This window comes from Notamacropus eugenii, chromosome 1, assembly GCF_028372415.1.
Source record: "Notamacropus eugenii isolate mMacEug1 chromosome 1, mMacEug1.pri_v2, whole genome shotgun sequence".
Lineage (NCBI taxonomy): Eukaryota > Metazoa > Chordata > Mammalia > Diprotodontia > Macropodidae > Notamacropus > Notamacropus eugenii.
Window position 1 is genome coordinate 736,177,718 of NC_092872.1, and position 18,978 is coordinate 736,196,695.

Here is an 18,978-nt window from a genome sequence, read left to right on the forward strand (position 1 = left end):
TCAGACTAGGCCTAGCCAAGGTTATCATTGATCTGTGATATCCTGATCTTCTGCCTGAGATTCAGGAATCTCTCACACAGATACTGCCGCCAACCTTCTCCTGACTTATCTGAGGGCCGGAAAACCTCCTCTCATGACTGCCTTGATGAAAAAGGGAGTAACCTTAGGGTCAAAAAAAGTAACCTTAGGCCACCATTCTTCAACTGAAGACCAAGGGGCAAGACAAATGAAATAAATATTTTATTTATCTTAAAACAGAGTTTTATTTTTTCCAATTACATGTAAAGATAGTTTTCAACATTCATTTTTTTATAAGATTTTGAGTTCCAAAGTTTTCTCCCTCCTTCCTTTCCCTCCCCCAAGATGGCAAACAATCTGATATACGTTATACTTGTGCAATCATGTTAACCATATGGAATAAACATTAAAAAAATCTCTTCCCTTTCTCTGTGAATTATCTCTGATTGATTTTCTATATTCTAATCTTACGTATGGTTGTTTGCATGTTCTCTCCCTCATTAGAGTAAGGACTGACTTCTGCCTTTCTTTTTATCTCCAGTTCTTAGAATCAAAATTTATCTAACTTTGGAGACATAAGGCAGATGCCTTCCAAAGGAAGTTAAATTTTGATGGCCAAAAGCTGTCTAGTTAACTTGGGTTTACTGTTTACCTCTCTTTCTCAAAGATCAAGCCTTCAACCCATTTCACTCTAGAGTTCATTGATTGGACAACAATAGCTAACTGGCCAAACACCACTTAATAGCTATTTTTTGGACTCTCCTGTCTCAGAGTGAATGTAAATGGTAACTGTCTCTCTTTTGGCCAGCAACCCTGAGGATCTTCCCTTCCCAGTCTGATTTTTTTTAATGAAAGGGACCATCTTAAAGAGCCCTATTCACTGAATGGATATTGCCTCAGTCAAAGTGAGAACCTGAAAAGGCCTTAGCCTTATAGGGCCAGGGTCTCCCATTGCATCCTGGGCCATTTCCAGGCATCCTGATGAACATCTGGCCAGTGAACCCAGATGGCTCTGGAGGAGAAAGTGAGGTTGGTGACCTTGCACAGCCCTCCCTCACTCAAATCCAAGCCAACTGCAAGTCATATCAGCATTTCCCTGATGTCATGTTCTTCTTTGAGAATGAAGAACAAGGCAGATGCTTAATAAATGCTTGTTGACTTGACTTAACCTGACTTAAACAGTAAATAGATATTTATTGAACACCTGCTATATGCCAGGCATAAGTATTGGGGATACAAAGAACCACCACAGTCAGTCTCTGCCCTCTTGGAATTCCCAGTTTAATGGGGGTGGCAATAATACCAACAAGCTCTAGAAAGGATAGAATCAAGGAAGGAAGAGTGCTAGAATTTCTCCAAGACTGTCCATTGCAGACCAGTTACTGATATGCATTGGTAGGGAGTGTTTCTTCACTGGGAATTTCTTACACTTATGACATCACAGGCCTGGTCAAGAAGACAAAAAACATACCCACTGGCTCCTTGACCCTCATTCCCCTGTGTCAGGGATTGGCTTGAGCTGGGTCCTTTCTTCCTCTCATTACCAGCCAGGGCATTAGTTTGTAGGCAGGGACTTTCTCTGGCAAGGATTCAGAGTGGAAGATAAAAGAGAAGGTCACTTTGGTGAGGGTTGGGTGGCATTCACGATTATCAAGAAGTTCTAGATGGGATTGTCCCTGGGAGTTACATGGGACTGGCATCAGAAATACCAACAGAAATAAGAAAGTCCCAGGTCTGATTGGGGAAATGAACCCTCAGGGATTCCCTGGTATAATAAGAGAGAAAGAGTCCCTGATCTAATGTGGGAGTCATAGTTCTTGCCCACGGGAAGTCCCTCATCTGATTCCCTTTATCAGCGCTGGGTGCACCTGTGAACCATCAGGGTGAGATGTGGTGGATTGGATATCTTGGCCAAAGTCAAGAGACACCTACCAATGTAGCACCAGGTCCCCACGGATTAACTCTATACTATTTGGGTCCCCCGCTAGCTGCAGGACAAATTTCCTCCCTTGCAGGTGTGTGGTGCCCCTGCGCATGACTCTGTGGGCCCTGCCCAAGGTTTGGTCCTTGGTCCACTGGTTTTAGGCAGGGTCTCCTCATCTAAGACAATAACTTGTAAGTATCATCTAAGACAGCATCTATTGTCGATAGAATACTGGACTTAGGTTTGAATTCTGACTCAGGTGGTGGCAGGCTGTGTGTCCTTGGAAAAGTCAGTGAACATCTTTGAGCCTCTGGCTCCTCTTCTGTATAAGGAAGGCAATAGTGGCTGTGACTTCAAAGGGTTATTTTGAGGCTCAAACAAAATCATGAACACTCAAGAGCACATTACATAAATGTGAGTTATTATTGGTGTGTGGTCCCAGGAAAGTCACTTAACATTCTTCTTCCTCAATTTTCTCAACTCTAAAATGGGGATAATAATAGCACCTACCTCCCAGGGATTAAAGTAGAAAATATTTGCAAATTGTTTGGCACAGGACCTGGCACGTGGGATTTTTTGTTGTTTTCTTTTCTGAGTTTAGTTTCTCAGGCTCAGGCTAAATTGTGAGCACCTGAGGGACTGATCTCCTTCAAACCCTCATAATTCACAGCTATGCTGAGTCATGGAGATTTTTTGCTCACTGACTCTGAGCCAATCAGGAGACGAGTCTTTGCTATGTATACTGGGAGGTTGGTATTTTACTTTGGGGGCTCTCTTATAAGAAGGACCTTGTGATTCCCTAGTTGAAACTCCGAGTAGCCATGTGTTCAGACTCTCCTCTTCCCACGACTACTCAGATTAAAGACTCTCTCGATCTAGGGATGTATGTAAAGTGTATGTCAGTATGGTTTCTGTTCAGTACTGTATAAATATTTATTATTATTTACCAGCTATGCAAGGGAATTAGGTGGCTCAGTGGATAGAGGACTGAGCATAGAGTGAGCAAGACTGAGTTCAAATCTGGCCTCAGATGCTAAACTAGCTGTGTGACCCCAGCCAAGTCACTTAACCCTAGTTGCCTCAGTTTCTTTATCTGTAAATTGGACTGGAGAAGTATTTAGTAGTGTCTCTGCCAAGAAAACCCCAAATGGGGTCATGGAGAGTCAGGCACGACTGAAAAATGACCAAGCAACAAGAATGATGAACCTTGGACCCATCATCCCATTCATCCAATCAGCTGTCAGATCCTATGGGTTCTATTTCCATAGTAGCTTTTTCATCTAGAACCTCCTTTTGGTGCCCACTTTGACTTCTCTTCTTCCATCTCTCACCTCTTCTTGCCTGATTGACTGGAAAAACCTTATATCCCATCTTCCTTCCTATGGTTTATCCCCTACTTAATCCATTCTTAACATGCTATGGCTCTTAATTGGCTATCAAATAAAATATAAACTCTTGATCCTGGCATTCAGGTCTCTGAAAAATGTTTCTAACTTACCTTTCTGACTTTGTCTCATGTTATTCACATTTACATAATGAATGTTTGTTTTGTGTTCGTCCTTCATTTTTGAAGAAGACCATGACATCAGAGAAGTGACGACATGACTTGCACTTGACTTTATTTTTGAGTGAGGGAGGGCTGTGAAAGGTCACCAGCCTCACTTTCTCCCTGAGTCATCTGGATCCAGTGACCAGATATTCATTAGAATGACTGGAGATGGCCCACGATGCCATGGGAGACCTTGGCCTTTTTTGGTTAAGCCCTGTTCAGGTACTCTCTTAGAGTGAGGTGAATGAATGAATGAACAGAGGAATGAATGAAGGAGCATTGAATGAAGTAAGTATGAAAGGCTTACTCTATGCCTGGAACTGTACTAAGTACTGGGGGTACAATTACAAGCTTAAATTCTCTCTCTCTCTCTCTCTCTCTCTCTCTCTCTCTATATATATATATATATATATATATATATATATATATATGGACACACAAATATGTACATATATGTATTTAATATTTATTTTCCCAGTTAGACGTAAAAGAAATTTTTAACATTCATTTAAAAAAAAAATTTGAGTTCCACATTCTCTTCCTCCTTTCCTCCTCTCATCCCTCATTGAAAAGGCAAGCCATTTTATATAGGTTATACATAGGCAGTCATACAAAACATATTTCCATATTAGTCAAAGAAATAATAGATCAAAAAATCTCTCAAGAAAAATAAAGAAAATTTAAAAAAATATGCCTTGGTCTGCATTCAGACTTCATCAGTTCTTTCTCCAGAGGTGGGCAGCATTTTTTTATCAGAAGTCCTTCAGAATTTCCTTGGATCATCATATTGCTGAGAATAGCTAAGTCATTCACAGTTGATCATTGTATAGTATTGCCGTTGCTGTGCACAGTGTTTTATTCATTCTGCTCATTTCACTTTGCATCAGTTCATGTCTTTCCAGGTTTTTCTGAGAGTGTCCTGCTCTCATTTCTTATAGTATAGTAGTATCCGTTCCTTCATGGATAAGCATCCCCTCAATGTTGGATTCTTTGCTACCACTAAAAGAACCACTATAAATATTTTTGTACATATAGATAATTTTCCTTTTTTTCAAAAATCTCTTTACGATACGGACTTAGTAGCAGTGCTGTTGGGTCAAAGGGTATGCAATTACTTTGTCTGAAAACTGCCTGTTCAAATTTTTAAACTATTTATCAACTGGCGAATGGCTCTTACTTTTATAAATGACTCAATTCTGTATATATTTGAGAAATAAGTCCTTTTTCAGAGAAACTTACTGTACAATTTTTTTTCACAGTTATGATTACTAGCTGTGTAATTTCCTCCATTCCATTTTACTCCTATTTATACTACTCTCTCCTTTCATCCAAAAGGAGCTTATATTCTAATGAGGAAAACAACATATATGGACAATGGTGGACAAGAAAGGCTATTTTGGATTGGGAAGTCATAGGGAGGTCACAAAATTGAGCCACGGGGCAATTGATTGACACATGTCCTTTACAGAAATGGTAGTATTGGTTTAATTATCATTCCTAGGGATAGAGGTCGAAAGGGAGTTGGGGATAGGGAAAGAAGGTGCAGAGGTTTGATATGAAGATGGTCAAAGAGTAGCGTTGTGGAGGTTCTGAGCCAGGCAGCCATGGAGAACTCTCACCAGTCAAGATTAGGCAGGTTCATGAGCAAGAGCTGGAGAGATAGCAAAAGTATAATAGTTATCACTGAGAGGATGGCGTGAGACACATGACACATGACTGGGAATACAGTTATGAAAGCGTATAGGATTTAGGTTGGCATAGAGACCAGACCTGTGATTTCATTGGCACAAGGACCTCTCAGCAGAGGAACATCCCACATCAATGCAGGAAGACACCTTGTCAGCATCCCAGAGTCCTAGAAGTGACCAGAACCCTGATAAGTTAGTTACCTTGCCCAAAGTCATACAACCAGGATGTGTCAGAAACAGGACCTGACCCATATCTTCCTGACTCTGAATGTAGTTCTTTAACTATTATGCCACCTGGTCTTACAGTGGAAGGGTAAAGTCTTTTGAAAAATGATCAGAAGGGTGGCTGGAAAGGGAAACGCTATGTACAGAAGATATACTTAGATGAGGAAAACTAGGAAACAGAACAGTGAAGTCTGAAGGATAGGATTTGGGTAAAGGCAGGACCATCAGCAATTTTGTCACCTGTATTTACTACAGACCAGCTGGACAGAATGAGGTAATAGGTAAGGAGTCTGGGAAAGACATTATCAGTCTAACCCAGAAGCACAATATTATAATGTTAGAGGGCTTTAATTTTCTAGACATCCGTTGGGACTCACTTTTCAAAAACAATAGCAATTAACGTCTTCTCGACTTGCCTAAATGATAAATAACCTATAGAAATTCTATTCCAGGTCGGCTTTTCACCAACACATTTTTGGGAGGATAATGCCAAGCTAGAGCTTCTCCGATGAGTTCCCAGGAGGAGAAGAGGATTATAAATTATGCCATATGAACAAAGGTTGAAGGAACGGGGAACATGTTCACTTGCCTTCATGTGTTTGCATGGCTGTTCCCCAAAAAGCAATTAAAATTGTTCTACCTAAACACAGAGGACAGTACTAGAAAAAACAGCGAGTGTTTGCAAAAAGCCAAATGTGGTGTCAATCAGAGAAGCAGCAATAGTTGCCCCAAAGTAGAATAGAATGCTTTAGGAGATAGTGAGCTCCCCGTCAATGGAAGTCTTCAGGTAGAGGATGGCTAATTACTTGTCAGGGATGTTGTAGAGAGGAATTCTGCTCTTAAATGGTTTACAATAGAAGGATGCCAAGGGCCCTTCCAACTCTGAGTTTCTGGTACACTGTGATTCTTTTTTACAAAGTACGTAATTATGAACATCAACCCTGGAATGACCAACTCTCTGTTCCTCTGTGACCTCCCCTTTCCACCCTCGCTCCCTGTATACATACCTGTCTCCTTTTGCTTTCTTGTGATGAAAGCTAAAGCAGAGCTGACCCCTAGGATGACAAGTGTCATAATGGCCAATGCCATGACCCATGGTTTCGCCTTACTGGGCTTCCCAGGGACTGTAGGGGTGAAAGGTCAACAAGTTAATGGGATGGACAGATGTTGATATCTCCAGGAGGCAACAAAGTCCTTCCCTTGGGCCCTTTATGAGTCAGGGGCATTGGGCATTGGCTTGGCCTTCTAGGTTTTGGTCCAACCATCTTGGGTAAATCACTTACCTGGGTATATAGCTGGTGTCTTTAGCTCTCTGTGTTCTACCACACAAGTGTAAGCAATCCCTGGATCCCCTCACAAGAGCTTTAGGGTTACTTGGAGGTAGAAGGTGCCATCAGCATTGGGTAGGATGCCACTGGAGTTCTCTTTCCCCCATATAGCATGTTCATAACCCTTCTCCCAGCTCAGTAGAATGGAGCGGGGATAGAAGCCTGTGGCTGTACAGGAGAGGATAATGGTGCCATCCAGAGCATCATGGAGAGACACAGTCACTTCAGGAGGTACTGAGAGAAGAAGGTAAAAGAGAAGACATTATGTTCAAAGTTCTTTAGTATTGCTGTTCCCCTTTGTCCTTACACTTCCCTATTTTCATTTTCCTGTTTCCTTATTGGTCTGCTCTGTAGTGTCTGAGGATAAGGGCCATAAAATGTGCCTCTCTCTCAGTGTCTAAGACAGTACACTCAGGAGAAACATAAGTAATATTCATTCAACATGATATATTATGGACAAGTGGAGTGGGCTGCCTGGGGAGGGAAGGTGATTCCCTTCAATGTGAGTCCTAAGGCAAAGACTGAATGACCACTTGTTAGGTGTATTTTAGAACAACAGATCTTAACCTGGGTCCACAGACCCTCAGGGAGCAAATGGACAGATTTTTTAGGGAGTCCATGAACTTGGATGAAAAAAAATCCATTTTTCACTAATCTCTAATAGAAATACAGCATTTCCTTCATAGGAAATGTAGGTTTCACTAGGTGCCAAAGGAGTCTATGACATAAGAACTATTCTAGAAGGAGGGCTTGTATTTTTTCAGGCATGATGTGTCCATTGATGTTCCCATCAAACAGAAATTCCATCTTTCTATAAGACCAGGAGATGTCTAAACCAACCACAAGTGATGAAAAGCACTTGACATGATAACTGGTTCTTCTTCAACGTTTCAATATCCCCACTGATATGTGATTCTAGCAGTGTAGGCATTCATTCCATGAGTGAAAACTGAACCTGTCCCGTAATGTTTTAGACTCATATTCATGATTTTCTGTGACCCAATGAATTCCTTGCTAGGGTTCTAAAGAACGGTATTTCTGAACTCAGCTTTGAAGGTTCTCATACAGCAGATGCACCAGTATAACCCATGACCTTAATTCAAAACTTCTGCATCGTAGAACTGGCAGGACTACCATTACTTTAGATCAATGGTTTTCAATCTGTAGACTGTTTTGTTGTTCAACTGTTTCAGTTGCCAACTCTCATGACTCCATTTGGGGTTTTCTTGGCAAGGATACTGGAGTGGTTTGCTGTTTCTTTCTCTAGCTCATTTTACAGATGAGAAAACTGAGTCAAATAGGATTAAGTGACTAGTGTCACACAGTGAATAAATGTCATAGGCCATACAAAGTTAATACCTGAGGTTCATTCCATTCAATAGGATCACAGGACCATAGTTTTAGAACCGGAAAGGACCTCAGAGATGATCTCATCCAACCCTTTGATTTTACAATTGAGAAAAGTGAATTTCCAAGCCCACATAGCAGCAATGAGCAGACTAGGTTCTCTGTCTTCAGAACCTGTGCTCTTTGTCCTGTAGATATTTTATACAGACTGAATAAATAGCATGCTTTGCACATGTGTATTATTATTTTTTGAATCTATGATATTAAAAAAATAAAATAATTCACTTATTTACCTAATTCAAAGCTATTTGTCACAATTTTTCAAAGAACAACTGGAATAAGAAATGACATCAAATAAACATGCAACTGCAGAAAAATATGGGCCTATAACATGGTGGACTCAAGGTATGACAGATGGATCACTCTAATTGGTAGGTCAGGACAAAGAAAGGTTGGCCCCCAGAACATTGGGAAGTTACTAAGTGATAACCTTGTGGGGAGCTATAGAGGAGGTTTTACCAGGATGGATATGCATCAATGGGTTCATTTATTCAAAGATTTAGAGACAGAGGGGGCCTTTTAGTTTAATCCCTTCATTTTACAGATGAAGAAACTAAATCAGAGATATTTAAGACTTACCCAAGGTCACACAGGTGTTACATTCATAGAATTATAGATTTAGACCTAGAAGATACCTCAGATCATTGAGGTTATTCCTGTCATTAGACGGGTTAGGAAAATGAGGACTAGAACAGGTAAAAATTTGTCCAAGATCACAACACTAGTAAACGTCTGAGGTAAGATTTCAACCTTCCTGACTCTGAATCTAATGTTCTATCCGTTGCACTACATCAAGCTTGCTACAGTGTCTTTGACCCCAAATGTAGAAATCTTCTCACTCTATCACATTACCTCTCATGAGAGGGGAAGTCTGAATCATTGAGGGTACAGTCAAGTCTATGGGTTCACATATCCCTTTCAGGATTTGGATATTGAAAAAAATCAATATCCTGTTATTACAATAATGTAATGTGGGGGAGGGGAAGGGAGTTGTATATGAAATTAATGTAGCAAGGGAGGGGCGTCTGAGAAGTTAATATAAAAACTGTTCATATTAAATAAATTTGGGGACCACTGCCTGGAAACCATACCTACAATACCACAATGAGGCATCAGATCAAGACATATTATTTCAGTAAGGTAATAAAAACAATTAAACACATTATCAGATGTTATTGCCTCAGCTGTCTTGATTAGTGGCAGTCTTGTCTGGCCCATTTTTTCAAGTAGGCCCCAGCAGTGATTCATTTCATCCCATGCTACTGGGTCATCATCTCAACAGACTCACGAAGCACTTCACTATTCTTCAGTTTTGGAACCATGATGGAATCAATTCTGTCATCACTCCTGAAAAGAGTGTGTCAATCTACTCCCCTATGACATCACTATCTATTTTTGTCATTTTTGGGGTTCAAAATCTCCTCTACTGCCACCGTTTTCTTATGGACACTTTCCACTTTTTAGATGTCTCTTTGAAAGGAGAAACTGATTTTGATTTTGTATTTGAATCACTAGCACTTAGCATGAGGATTGTCAGTTTATAAGTGCTTTAATAAATAAATGTGTTTTCATTATTCGTTTACTCATTCACATATCTGTGGTATGGATATTTTACAGTTATTAGGAGCCAGAGTTTGGACTACATTCCTGGTCTTTTGTCTCCTAACTGTAGGACTCAGCTACTGCTACACAACAGGAAGGTAGAGGTGGTCCAGTCTTTCTGGGAGGAGACAGGGAACAGATAAGACTTACCATTCTCCTTGATCCTTGAATACCTAAGAATTTTCCTCATTATGTCAAAACAGTATTTTTGCATGTAATGTTTTCTTACATTGCCCCAGAAGGTACTTTCCATAGCAGGTTTTAAAATGTAGCCCATTGGTTTCAGGAAAATCAAGTAGCCCTGTTGCTCATCTCTCTGGAACAAATCCTCACCATCCCAAGCTAAATGGACATGGTTATTCACCTCAGTGTCATCTTCCAGTTCACAGTCTCCAAAGAGTTGCAATATATGGCTTTCTGTGGGGAGAGGGAGAAACACAGTTATCTCTGAGATTTCAAAGTGTGGGCAAAGTTTGGGAGAGAATACTGGAAAAGTGAGAGAGGGACCCTCTACTGTGAATTCTCTAAAGCAAAGAGGTTCCCTTGGGAACTTTGGAGTTGATCTGTGTGTCATGTGGAATTACTTTGGTGTCAGTGAAAGAGCTTGATATTCTCACTCTAAAACCATGGCCAAGTAAGAATGGACAGCTGTTAAAATATAGGGAAGAGTGGAATATAGGGAAGATTCAGCTTTTCATATGCATTTCAATTTACCTTTCTCTGCAGTATTATTTTCGAATTCAGATATATTTAAATAAATATATTTCAATAAATAAATAAAAGAAATTTGAATTCAGATATATTTAAAATCCTCAGTTGGCACAGTTACAAAATGTAACCACAAATGCCATGGTGTAAGGATTATTGAGATGTTAATTTCATTGATCTCTTTATGAATTTAGAACATCTTTCTCTACTTGATTCAGAAGTGGAAAAGCTGTTTATTGGCTAGGCTCAGCACTGATCATGCCTTTGAATCTTTAAATACTTAGCTATTTACAGCTTTTTTCATGCTGGCAAAGAATTGGAAACCAGGGGATGCTTAACAGCTGGAGAATGACTGAAAAAGTTGTGGAATATGATTGTGATGGAATAATATTGTGCTAGAAGAAATGACAAGTGGGATGGCTTCAGAAAAACCTGGGAAGACTTGTATGAACTGAAGCTAAGTGAAGTGAGCAGAACGAGGAGAACACTGTCCATAGTAACAGTAATATTATATGATGATCAATTTAGTAACTGATTAAGACAGTGATCAAAGACAATTCCAAAGGACTCATGATGAAAAATGCTATCTACCTCCAAAGAGAGTATTGATGAAATTTGTGTACAGATTAAAGTATACTTTTATAACTTTATTTTTGGGATTTTTTGGTCTTTTTTTGGCAATGTTTTGCATGGCTTCACATGTATAATCTATATCAAATTGCTTGCCTTCTGGAGTGGGGAAAGTGGGTGGGAGGTAGAAAATTTAGAACTCAAAATAAAAAAAAATTACATGTAATTGGGAAAATATTTAATGAAATAATATATTAAAACAGTTAAATATCTAAACTATATTTATTTAACTATTCATTTTATTTTTTATGATTTATTTTATTCCTGACTCTAGGAGACAGTCAGGAATTAGGCAGCTCCAGTGAACTGATGAAAGAACCAGAACTCAAGGAATAACCTAGATCTTCAATTTTTGAGGGACAAGAAATTCCCCCCGTTCCCTGTCCGCCCATTGAATATGACATTTAGCTGAATCTTTATTCACTCACAGCTAGTATGGAAGTATGGAATCCAGAAGTATGGAATGCCAATTTGAGAGAGCTTGAGATATACTTGAGCGAGACACACTTTTCAGACAGACATGGCTACAGAGAGTCAGGCAGTCCCTAGAGCCTCAAAGAAGCTTCAATGAGTATATCCTCTGGCAGCAGAGAAGAGAGCAGCCAGAGAGTCAGGAGCATACTAGTCTAGGCAAGGAGAGAGTTGGTCTGCAGAGAAAACTGCATGAGAAGAGAAGGCACTTGGAGGGCTTGCAGGACTGAAGGAACAAGTATTCTTCTCCAGTTTACCTTATTACTCATGTGCACTAAGCTGGTGTCAGCTCTTCTCATGGAAATGATGTGGATTTGTGGGAAAGTAAGATTAGGATTTGAGAATGGGTGTTTAATAGGTGTGTTCTTGCCATGTTATCTTTTTAAGTGCCTAAACTAATCATGCCTGCTGGGGAACTGACTCATGGGAAGTACACTGACACTGTAGGGTCCAACTTGAAATTTTAGATACCATTGAGGGTAGGAAATCACAGATTTCTCTCTCTCTCTCTCTCTCTCTCTCTCTCTCTCTCTCTCTCTCTCTCTCTCTCTCTCTCTCTCTCTTCTCCATATCTACACACACGCACACACACACACACACACACACACACACACACTTTCTCTTATATACAAACCCTAGAAATACTATACTTCTGTGGCTTACAGTGAATAGTGGAAGAAGATAGGATGAAAGGAGTAAGTAAAAATTAGTACCAGGGACCTAGAGGTGGTGGCAGTGTAAGGAAAATCAGTTAAGGGAACCAAGGATTTAGTGGGACTGAACTTTGAACTCTGAACTTAAGGACCAAGCGATGTTAGGAAATTCACTGCATTGAGTTCCAATTCAGGGAAACTTACGAAGTGGTGAAATGTGAGAAGCCTGAGGCTGGAGGGTCCTGAACTTTTGCAATAGGAAGAGCTGGCATCTTGAGAAGGTAATGTGGTTTACTGATCCCTAAAGCCAAGGACTGGGTCATTCTTAGCTCTGTCAATGATCAGTTTATGTCCTAAGACTGGGATACTGTCCAACAGAACAAAAACTCTTGGGAATTAGTCTCCAACACTTAGGTGAGTGGAGAGACAAGGCAGAATGAAGAAAGGATATGGTCAGAGGATGAGTGGACTGACTTACTTTCACTCTTGGTATCATTGTGTTCCAAGTAACAGAATAATCTGTGGAAATGTTCCTCATGGATCATCAATAGCCTTTGCATCTGCTCAGTGAAGTTGGCACCGAGGACATTGGAGATCCAGTCCATCTTTACTTGAAATTGGTTCAGTTTGTGATAGAAAAACAGCTGAATATCATCAATAAAGGAGGCCACAGTGAAGTTCAGCAGGGAGCTGGCTGTGCCCACTGCAGTGAAATAAAACACATGTCTATGTTGTCCTGAATGACAGAATGAGAGAAAGGAAGACAGAGGGGTTAGATGTGGTGTGTGTTCTGCTTTTGCTTACTATCACTACACTACAGGAGTCTGGTCTCAGAGATCATTCTGTAAAAGGGCAGATACCCTCACTACATTTTCAATTGGTGCCTGCCACAAAACTGGGCACAAATCAAGGCTTAGCAAAATTCTGTTGGTATTTGGCTTACTTAGAGACAATTCCCTAACTGGGCAATCATCTTCCAGCTCAGTTTGATTCAGTTCACCTTCTGTCTCAGAGATAATAAAGGAAAAATGAAGCAGTAGCAACAGCTGTACAAACATCTGAGTTTCAGTATAGAGAGAAAGGCAATACAGGTGAACTGTGGGAGAGGAAAAGGAGTGGGCACAGCCGTGGTGCCAAGAGAATACAACAGAGTTTCTAGAGGCATAGACAGCTAGTTGTTAGGTAGGAGAGATACTGCAATCTTTGTTGAGATTTTGCAAAGTTTTAACTGTGAGCAGCCCATGGTAAAAAGTCAGGGAGGACTCTGGGTATGGAGAGTAGCAACAGTGTGGCACAGGGTATGTCTGCCTCCACTGTTCTTGAGCTGTGCAGGACCTCTTCACCTCCAGAAATGAAAACTGACAGGGTCTGTCATGTCACTGCTAAACTCCCTTGAGGTATGAGTATAGTTTCTGAATGACCTAGGACAAATCCATTTTTCTAGGCTTTCGGGGGTTCCCCAAGCTTAGGTCTGATCAAGGAAAACAGAAGCAGAGGGGAGTGGGGGAGGAACCAAACTACTTACTAGGGAGCATGCTACAGAAAAAAGCCAGAAAGGAAAAATAGCATGGGGAATGCATGGGAGACTATCCAGGGACATGGGAAAATAATAGCACTCATGACCTCAAGTGGCAAAGAATATAAATAAGAAACAGAGCAAGGTGGGTATCTTCATGCACAAAACAGAAGACTTCACAGGTAATGCTCAAATTGTGTGACATGGCCTGCTTAGCTGTCCTTCATTCTCGCAGATGACCAGAATGACATCCAGGTCAAGGTACAGCATGTTTGACTGTGGGTGACCAGACCAGTCCAAGCTCAGAAGCCTCTACCATAGGTCAGGCCCAAATATATGAACATTGGGAGTGGAGATGCCTCTGGATTTGTGCAAATCATGTTTCTTTTGAGCTACTGAGGTTCTCTTTTGCTTATAGAGGGCTAATGAGGGCGCATTATGCTGTGTGGTCCTGTGCCAGTGTCTCCTGTGTCTCTCAATTGATTCCAAAGTTCTATAGAGAGACCTTGAGAGGGTTATTGTATCACTTCTGTCCACCATGTGAGCATTTGCCTTGTGTGAATTCTCCATAAAATGGTCGTGTTTGGCATTAGATCAAGGTGGCCAGCTCATCAGTATTGGGCTTTTTGCAGTAAAGTTTGAATGCTTGGCAGTTCAACTCAAGAAAGGACCTCAGTGTCTGGTACCTTATTCTGCTGGGTGATCCTCAGAATCTTCCTAAGACAATTCAAATGGAAGTGATTCAGTTTCCTGGCATGGAGCTGGTAGACTGTTCATGTTTCATAGGCATGCACAATGGCTCTGTAGACCTTCAGTTTGGCAGCCAGTCTTCTCTTCCACATTTTCCTTCAGAACCTCTCAAACACTGAGCTAGCCCTGGCAATGCATGTGTCAACCTCATCATCCATGTGTACATCCATGGAAAGTATACTGCCAAGGTAAATGAAGTACCTACTGTTTTTATTCCCATTTTACAGAAGAAGAAACCAAGACTTAGGTCAAGTGACTTGACAAGGCTCACACAGCCAATACGTGTTTAGAGGCAAAATTTGAAATCAGGCTTCCTGGCTCCAGTTGATCTAAATGGTTTGTCTTAGGAAGATTCTGAAGATCACCTGGCATTCAAACTTTACTATAAATATGGCCTCACAGGTGTCATTGAGTCATGATGGGATGGGCCAGTGATTAGAATATGGTAATGAAAAAGTAAATCTAATTCAAATGGAAGAAATTGTATAAAAAAGAAGAGGTGGGAGAAAGTTACATATTAAAACGTACTCCTAGGAGAAGATCCAAGAACTAGGAAAGGTAAGGATAATCGAAAGCAAAGGATCAACAGAGAGACATACCTAAGTGATAGTGTGAAGATGCTTCCTTGCTGGGTCACTGTGGGCAAATCTCTTAATCCTGTTTGCCTCAGTTTCTTCATCTGTCAAATGAGCTGGAGAAGGAAATGACAAACCACTCCAGTATCTTTGCCAAGAAAACCCCAAATGAGGTCACAAAGAGTTGGACATGACTGAAACAACTGAAAATCATCCTCACATGGAAATGAGACCTAGGGAAGGGAAACTTAGTGGGTTGCACTAAATTCTACCAGAAGATTCCTAGACATTAGTGAAGGTAGGACAAGCAATAAGTTAAGTGACTTACCCAGGGTCACAAGTTAGTAAATGTTTATTCACTGAACTCTGTATTTCAGTATTTTCCTATTTTCTCTTCCTTGCTTACATTCATATTCCAACTCCACTAGGAGACAGAGATAGATCAATATAAACAGAAGGCTAGAAGAGTTTTAAGGACCACCCTTGTTGGTAGCAGCAGGAGGGTTCTACCTCTAGGCCCATGTGACTCACTGGTACCAGAGGTGAAAATGAAGGAGGGATGAGTATTGAAGATGGCAATGGACATTGACACCTCCCTGCCTGGGGTCTTTCATCCTGGAGGCATTCCTAGATCTGGTGGCCAGGTATCAAGTGCTTCTATTTATCATTATTCTGAGGCCTCTATACAGCAAATGTGCTTTTGATCCTGGACTAGTCTCTGTACCCAGCAAAGAGAAGCCCAGGCACAGTAATAATCTTAGGACTCAGGTCTATTCTCAGAAAGCGTGGTGAGCAGAGAACATCTGTTTCCTAAGTGACCCTCCCTGGTTCCCATTTACCTCTGTGACTCAGCTGCTTTTCTAGGAGCCATCACATCACAAAGGCCCATGGGAACTTCATTGATTCTTCACTTCCTATAAAGAATAGCCCCTATTTCTGGTCATCAGGAGCTGGCCTTCATGAGTTAGTAAACCAGGCTCACTCTTTACCTTTGATTCCCTGATCTACCCCTTTATTGGATTCTAACAGCTATAACCTCTTGGCTCCTCTCTGGTTTACCTGGGGCTCATCTTCAAACACCAAAAGGTCAAAAAATCATGATTGGGCAATGTGAACAAAACATACGAACAGAAAATCAATTACAAATAGAAAATAAATAAAAATACAAAATTTAATACTGTGGGCTGAAATGAGATTTTAAGGGACTATCCAATGAAATTGTCACCCTTAAAATTACATCCATAAGACAGTCTAACAGCATAGGCTGGTTTTCTTCCCCATTCTCTTTTTTTAAACATCTCCCTTTCCTTTCTCTTTCTCCACTCCAAGATCAATGACCTGGGAGGTGACAGCTCCTTTTCTGTCCTCCTCTCTGTAACTGGTTAGAGCCATCTTTATGGGGCTTTGAAATGAAAGCACTTTCAACCAGGATTCTGAAGTCCCAAGTCTCCCGTCACTAGTCCCTCATCAGATCTAACCTCTGTCACTCACCCCGTCCTCCCATCTCTAGGTCCAAGTTCTAGAACTGTGTTGGATCAAAGGCCACTTTCTCCTAGGAGTTCTTTTGATCAGTTCTACTTAGCTCACATCCCTGGGTCCCAAGGCACAGATGCCCCTGGTTATAGCCTATCTTGTTTGCTTCTGTGTCTGAATCCTGTGTGTCTCTTGTGTTTGTCATCAGACAGGGAGCTCCTTAAAAGTAGGGTCTGACTCTTCCCACATCAGACCTGGGAGCAGGAACGATATCTCTCTCCCTGAACAGGGAGCACTCAGAAGACAAGACTGGATTTCTTCCCATCACCCAGAGATCCTTTAGAATAAAGGTTTCCAAACTTATCTGGTCTAGTGCTCCCCTTTAAAAAATACTCAGTATCCCCCTGGAAATCTTTCTTTAACCCTTTGATTTTTTTGAAATGTGCATAATTTAAAATATAATTTTAGAAAAAATGATGCATCTTAAATTCAATTATTTATTGTATGTAAATTTGCAGTTTTTTTCTACATTGAAATTTTGATGACATCACCAATATTGTGTAATTATTAATGGAAAAGTCAATGATGCAATATTGCATTAAAAACCATTAAAGGGCTATAAATGGTATTTTTTGTGTTTATTTGGAAAATAATATAATCACTGCAGCTTTAACTCTGTTACACAATAGTTGAAACATGTGTGAATGGTTTTTTCAAATTTTCTTTTTTTCTTTCCTTATGCTTTCCCCCTCTTATTTTTATTCAATGCCCCTAATATCACCGGAGGCTACTACAGCACTTGTGGATCATTCCAGTGTCACCCAGCGGTTGGTATTGCCCACTTTGGGAACCTAGCCTCCAGCAATGATTAATCGTTCCCTCATCAGATCCAAAGCTCCATGGTCTCCACCCTCTCTCCCTAACCCCCTTCTTCTAGGGACTCACCTGCCTGGGTCATCCTCACAGCAAAAAGCCCCAAGACAAGAAGTCAGACTAAGCTTGGCCATCTCCATTTTTTCTGACTCTCTGTGTTCCTCATCCCGTAGCTGCCTGGCTTCCTCAGCAGCATCATAACCAGGGCAGGCTGTAGTGCCCACATTCTGTGTCTTAGACAGTATCTAATGGGAACAGAGGCCCCTACACAGACCATGGTTATTTAGCCCTCATCCTCACCACAGCTGTGATTGGCTCTGTTGAGGCCCTAACCTTATCTCAATGCCAGTTGGGGCATCTGTTACCAGGCAGGAACTTTTCTTGCAGGAAAGATATGAGATGAAGTGAAATGTAGTTTGTGGTGATATTAAGGTGCACCAGAATGCAGTCCTCATCAGGTGGTGTACAAGACACCCAGAGCATGGACTGTTACAGTGCCAACCACCAGCTGTCATTCTTAAATGTTAGTTGAATTAAAAAGGCAGGGAAGAAACAAATATTTGTTGAAACACTACTCTGTGTCAGGCACTGTGCTAAGTGCTTTACAAATGTTATCTCATTTGATCCAAGATATTAGTATTTCTTTCTTATAATTGAGGAAACTGAGGTAGAGGTTAAGTGACTTCCTCAGGGTCACTCAGTCAGATTTGAACTCAGGTATTTCTGACTCCAGGTCTAGCATTCCATCCATTGTGCCACCTAGATGCCAAAAATTGCTAAGTCTGATGGGGGGCACCAGGGAGCCTCTATGTTGGAGGGGAGGCTGATGTCATAATGGGGAAAACAGTCTTTGACCTAAGGAAGCCCTCAGTCTGAAAATAGGCTATTAGGAGTGCTAGCAGCTAATATTTACATAGGCTTCAAAGTTTGCAAAGCACTTTGTATGTAGAATCTTATTTGATCCTCATAACTTTATGAAGTACTGTTATTATTTTCATTTTTGCAGGTGACAGAAACACTGAGGCTGAGAAAGATTAGATGACTCAGCTGGGGTTATACAGCTGGGAAGTGTCTGGGGAACCTGGGAGTGACTCTTCATTTGCAAGTGAATTGGATTTAAGTGAGGCAGTGCTGCACAGTCATCAGCCTCACTTTCTCCTCCACAGTCAACATAGTTCCATGGGAAGATATAGGTCAGGATGACTGGTGATGGCCCAGAATGCAGTGGGAGACCTTGACCTTTTCAAGCAGAGGTCTTTCCCAAATCTATGCTTGTCTGAGGCAATGCCCATTCAGTAATTTAAGGTTAGGTAAGAATTGAAGAAACAGATGGACTGGTTTGCCTTTCTAAAAGAATCAATTTGGGAGGGGAAAACCCTCAGAGTTTTTGGCCAGAACAAAAACAATGGCTCCTTATACTTACTCTGAGACATCAAAGCAGGTGACGCTGGGGCTGAGACCTTTTATTGACCAATCAGTGAAAATCAGAGGGATTTGGGTTTAAATTCACTTATAAGTCAAGACATCACCTTCCTGTGTCATTGGTGCTCTTTGAGAAGGAAGGACAAACAATGGTGTGAGGAACTCA

The 18,978-nt window shown here is 40.9% G+C and overlaps 1 protein-coding gene across 1 annotated transcript in view; it reads right to left on the reverse strand.

Annotated features, from left to right (window-relative positions):
• The window catches only part of LOC140520415 (uncharacterized), a 40,861-nt gene that overhangs the window by 16,288 nt on the left and 5,595 nt on the right, over window positions 1–18,978 (reverse strand). The window contains 5 exon segments of the mRNA XM_072634337.1: window positions 6,779–6,966; window positions 9,892–10,158; window positions 12,682–12,939; window positions 13,729–13,739; window positions 17,463–17,635. Coding sequence (XP_072490438.1) covers window positions 6,779–6,966; window positions 9,892–10,158; window positions 12,682–12,939; window positions 13,729–13,739; window positions 17,463–17,635 — 897 coding nt within the window.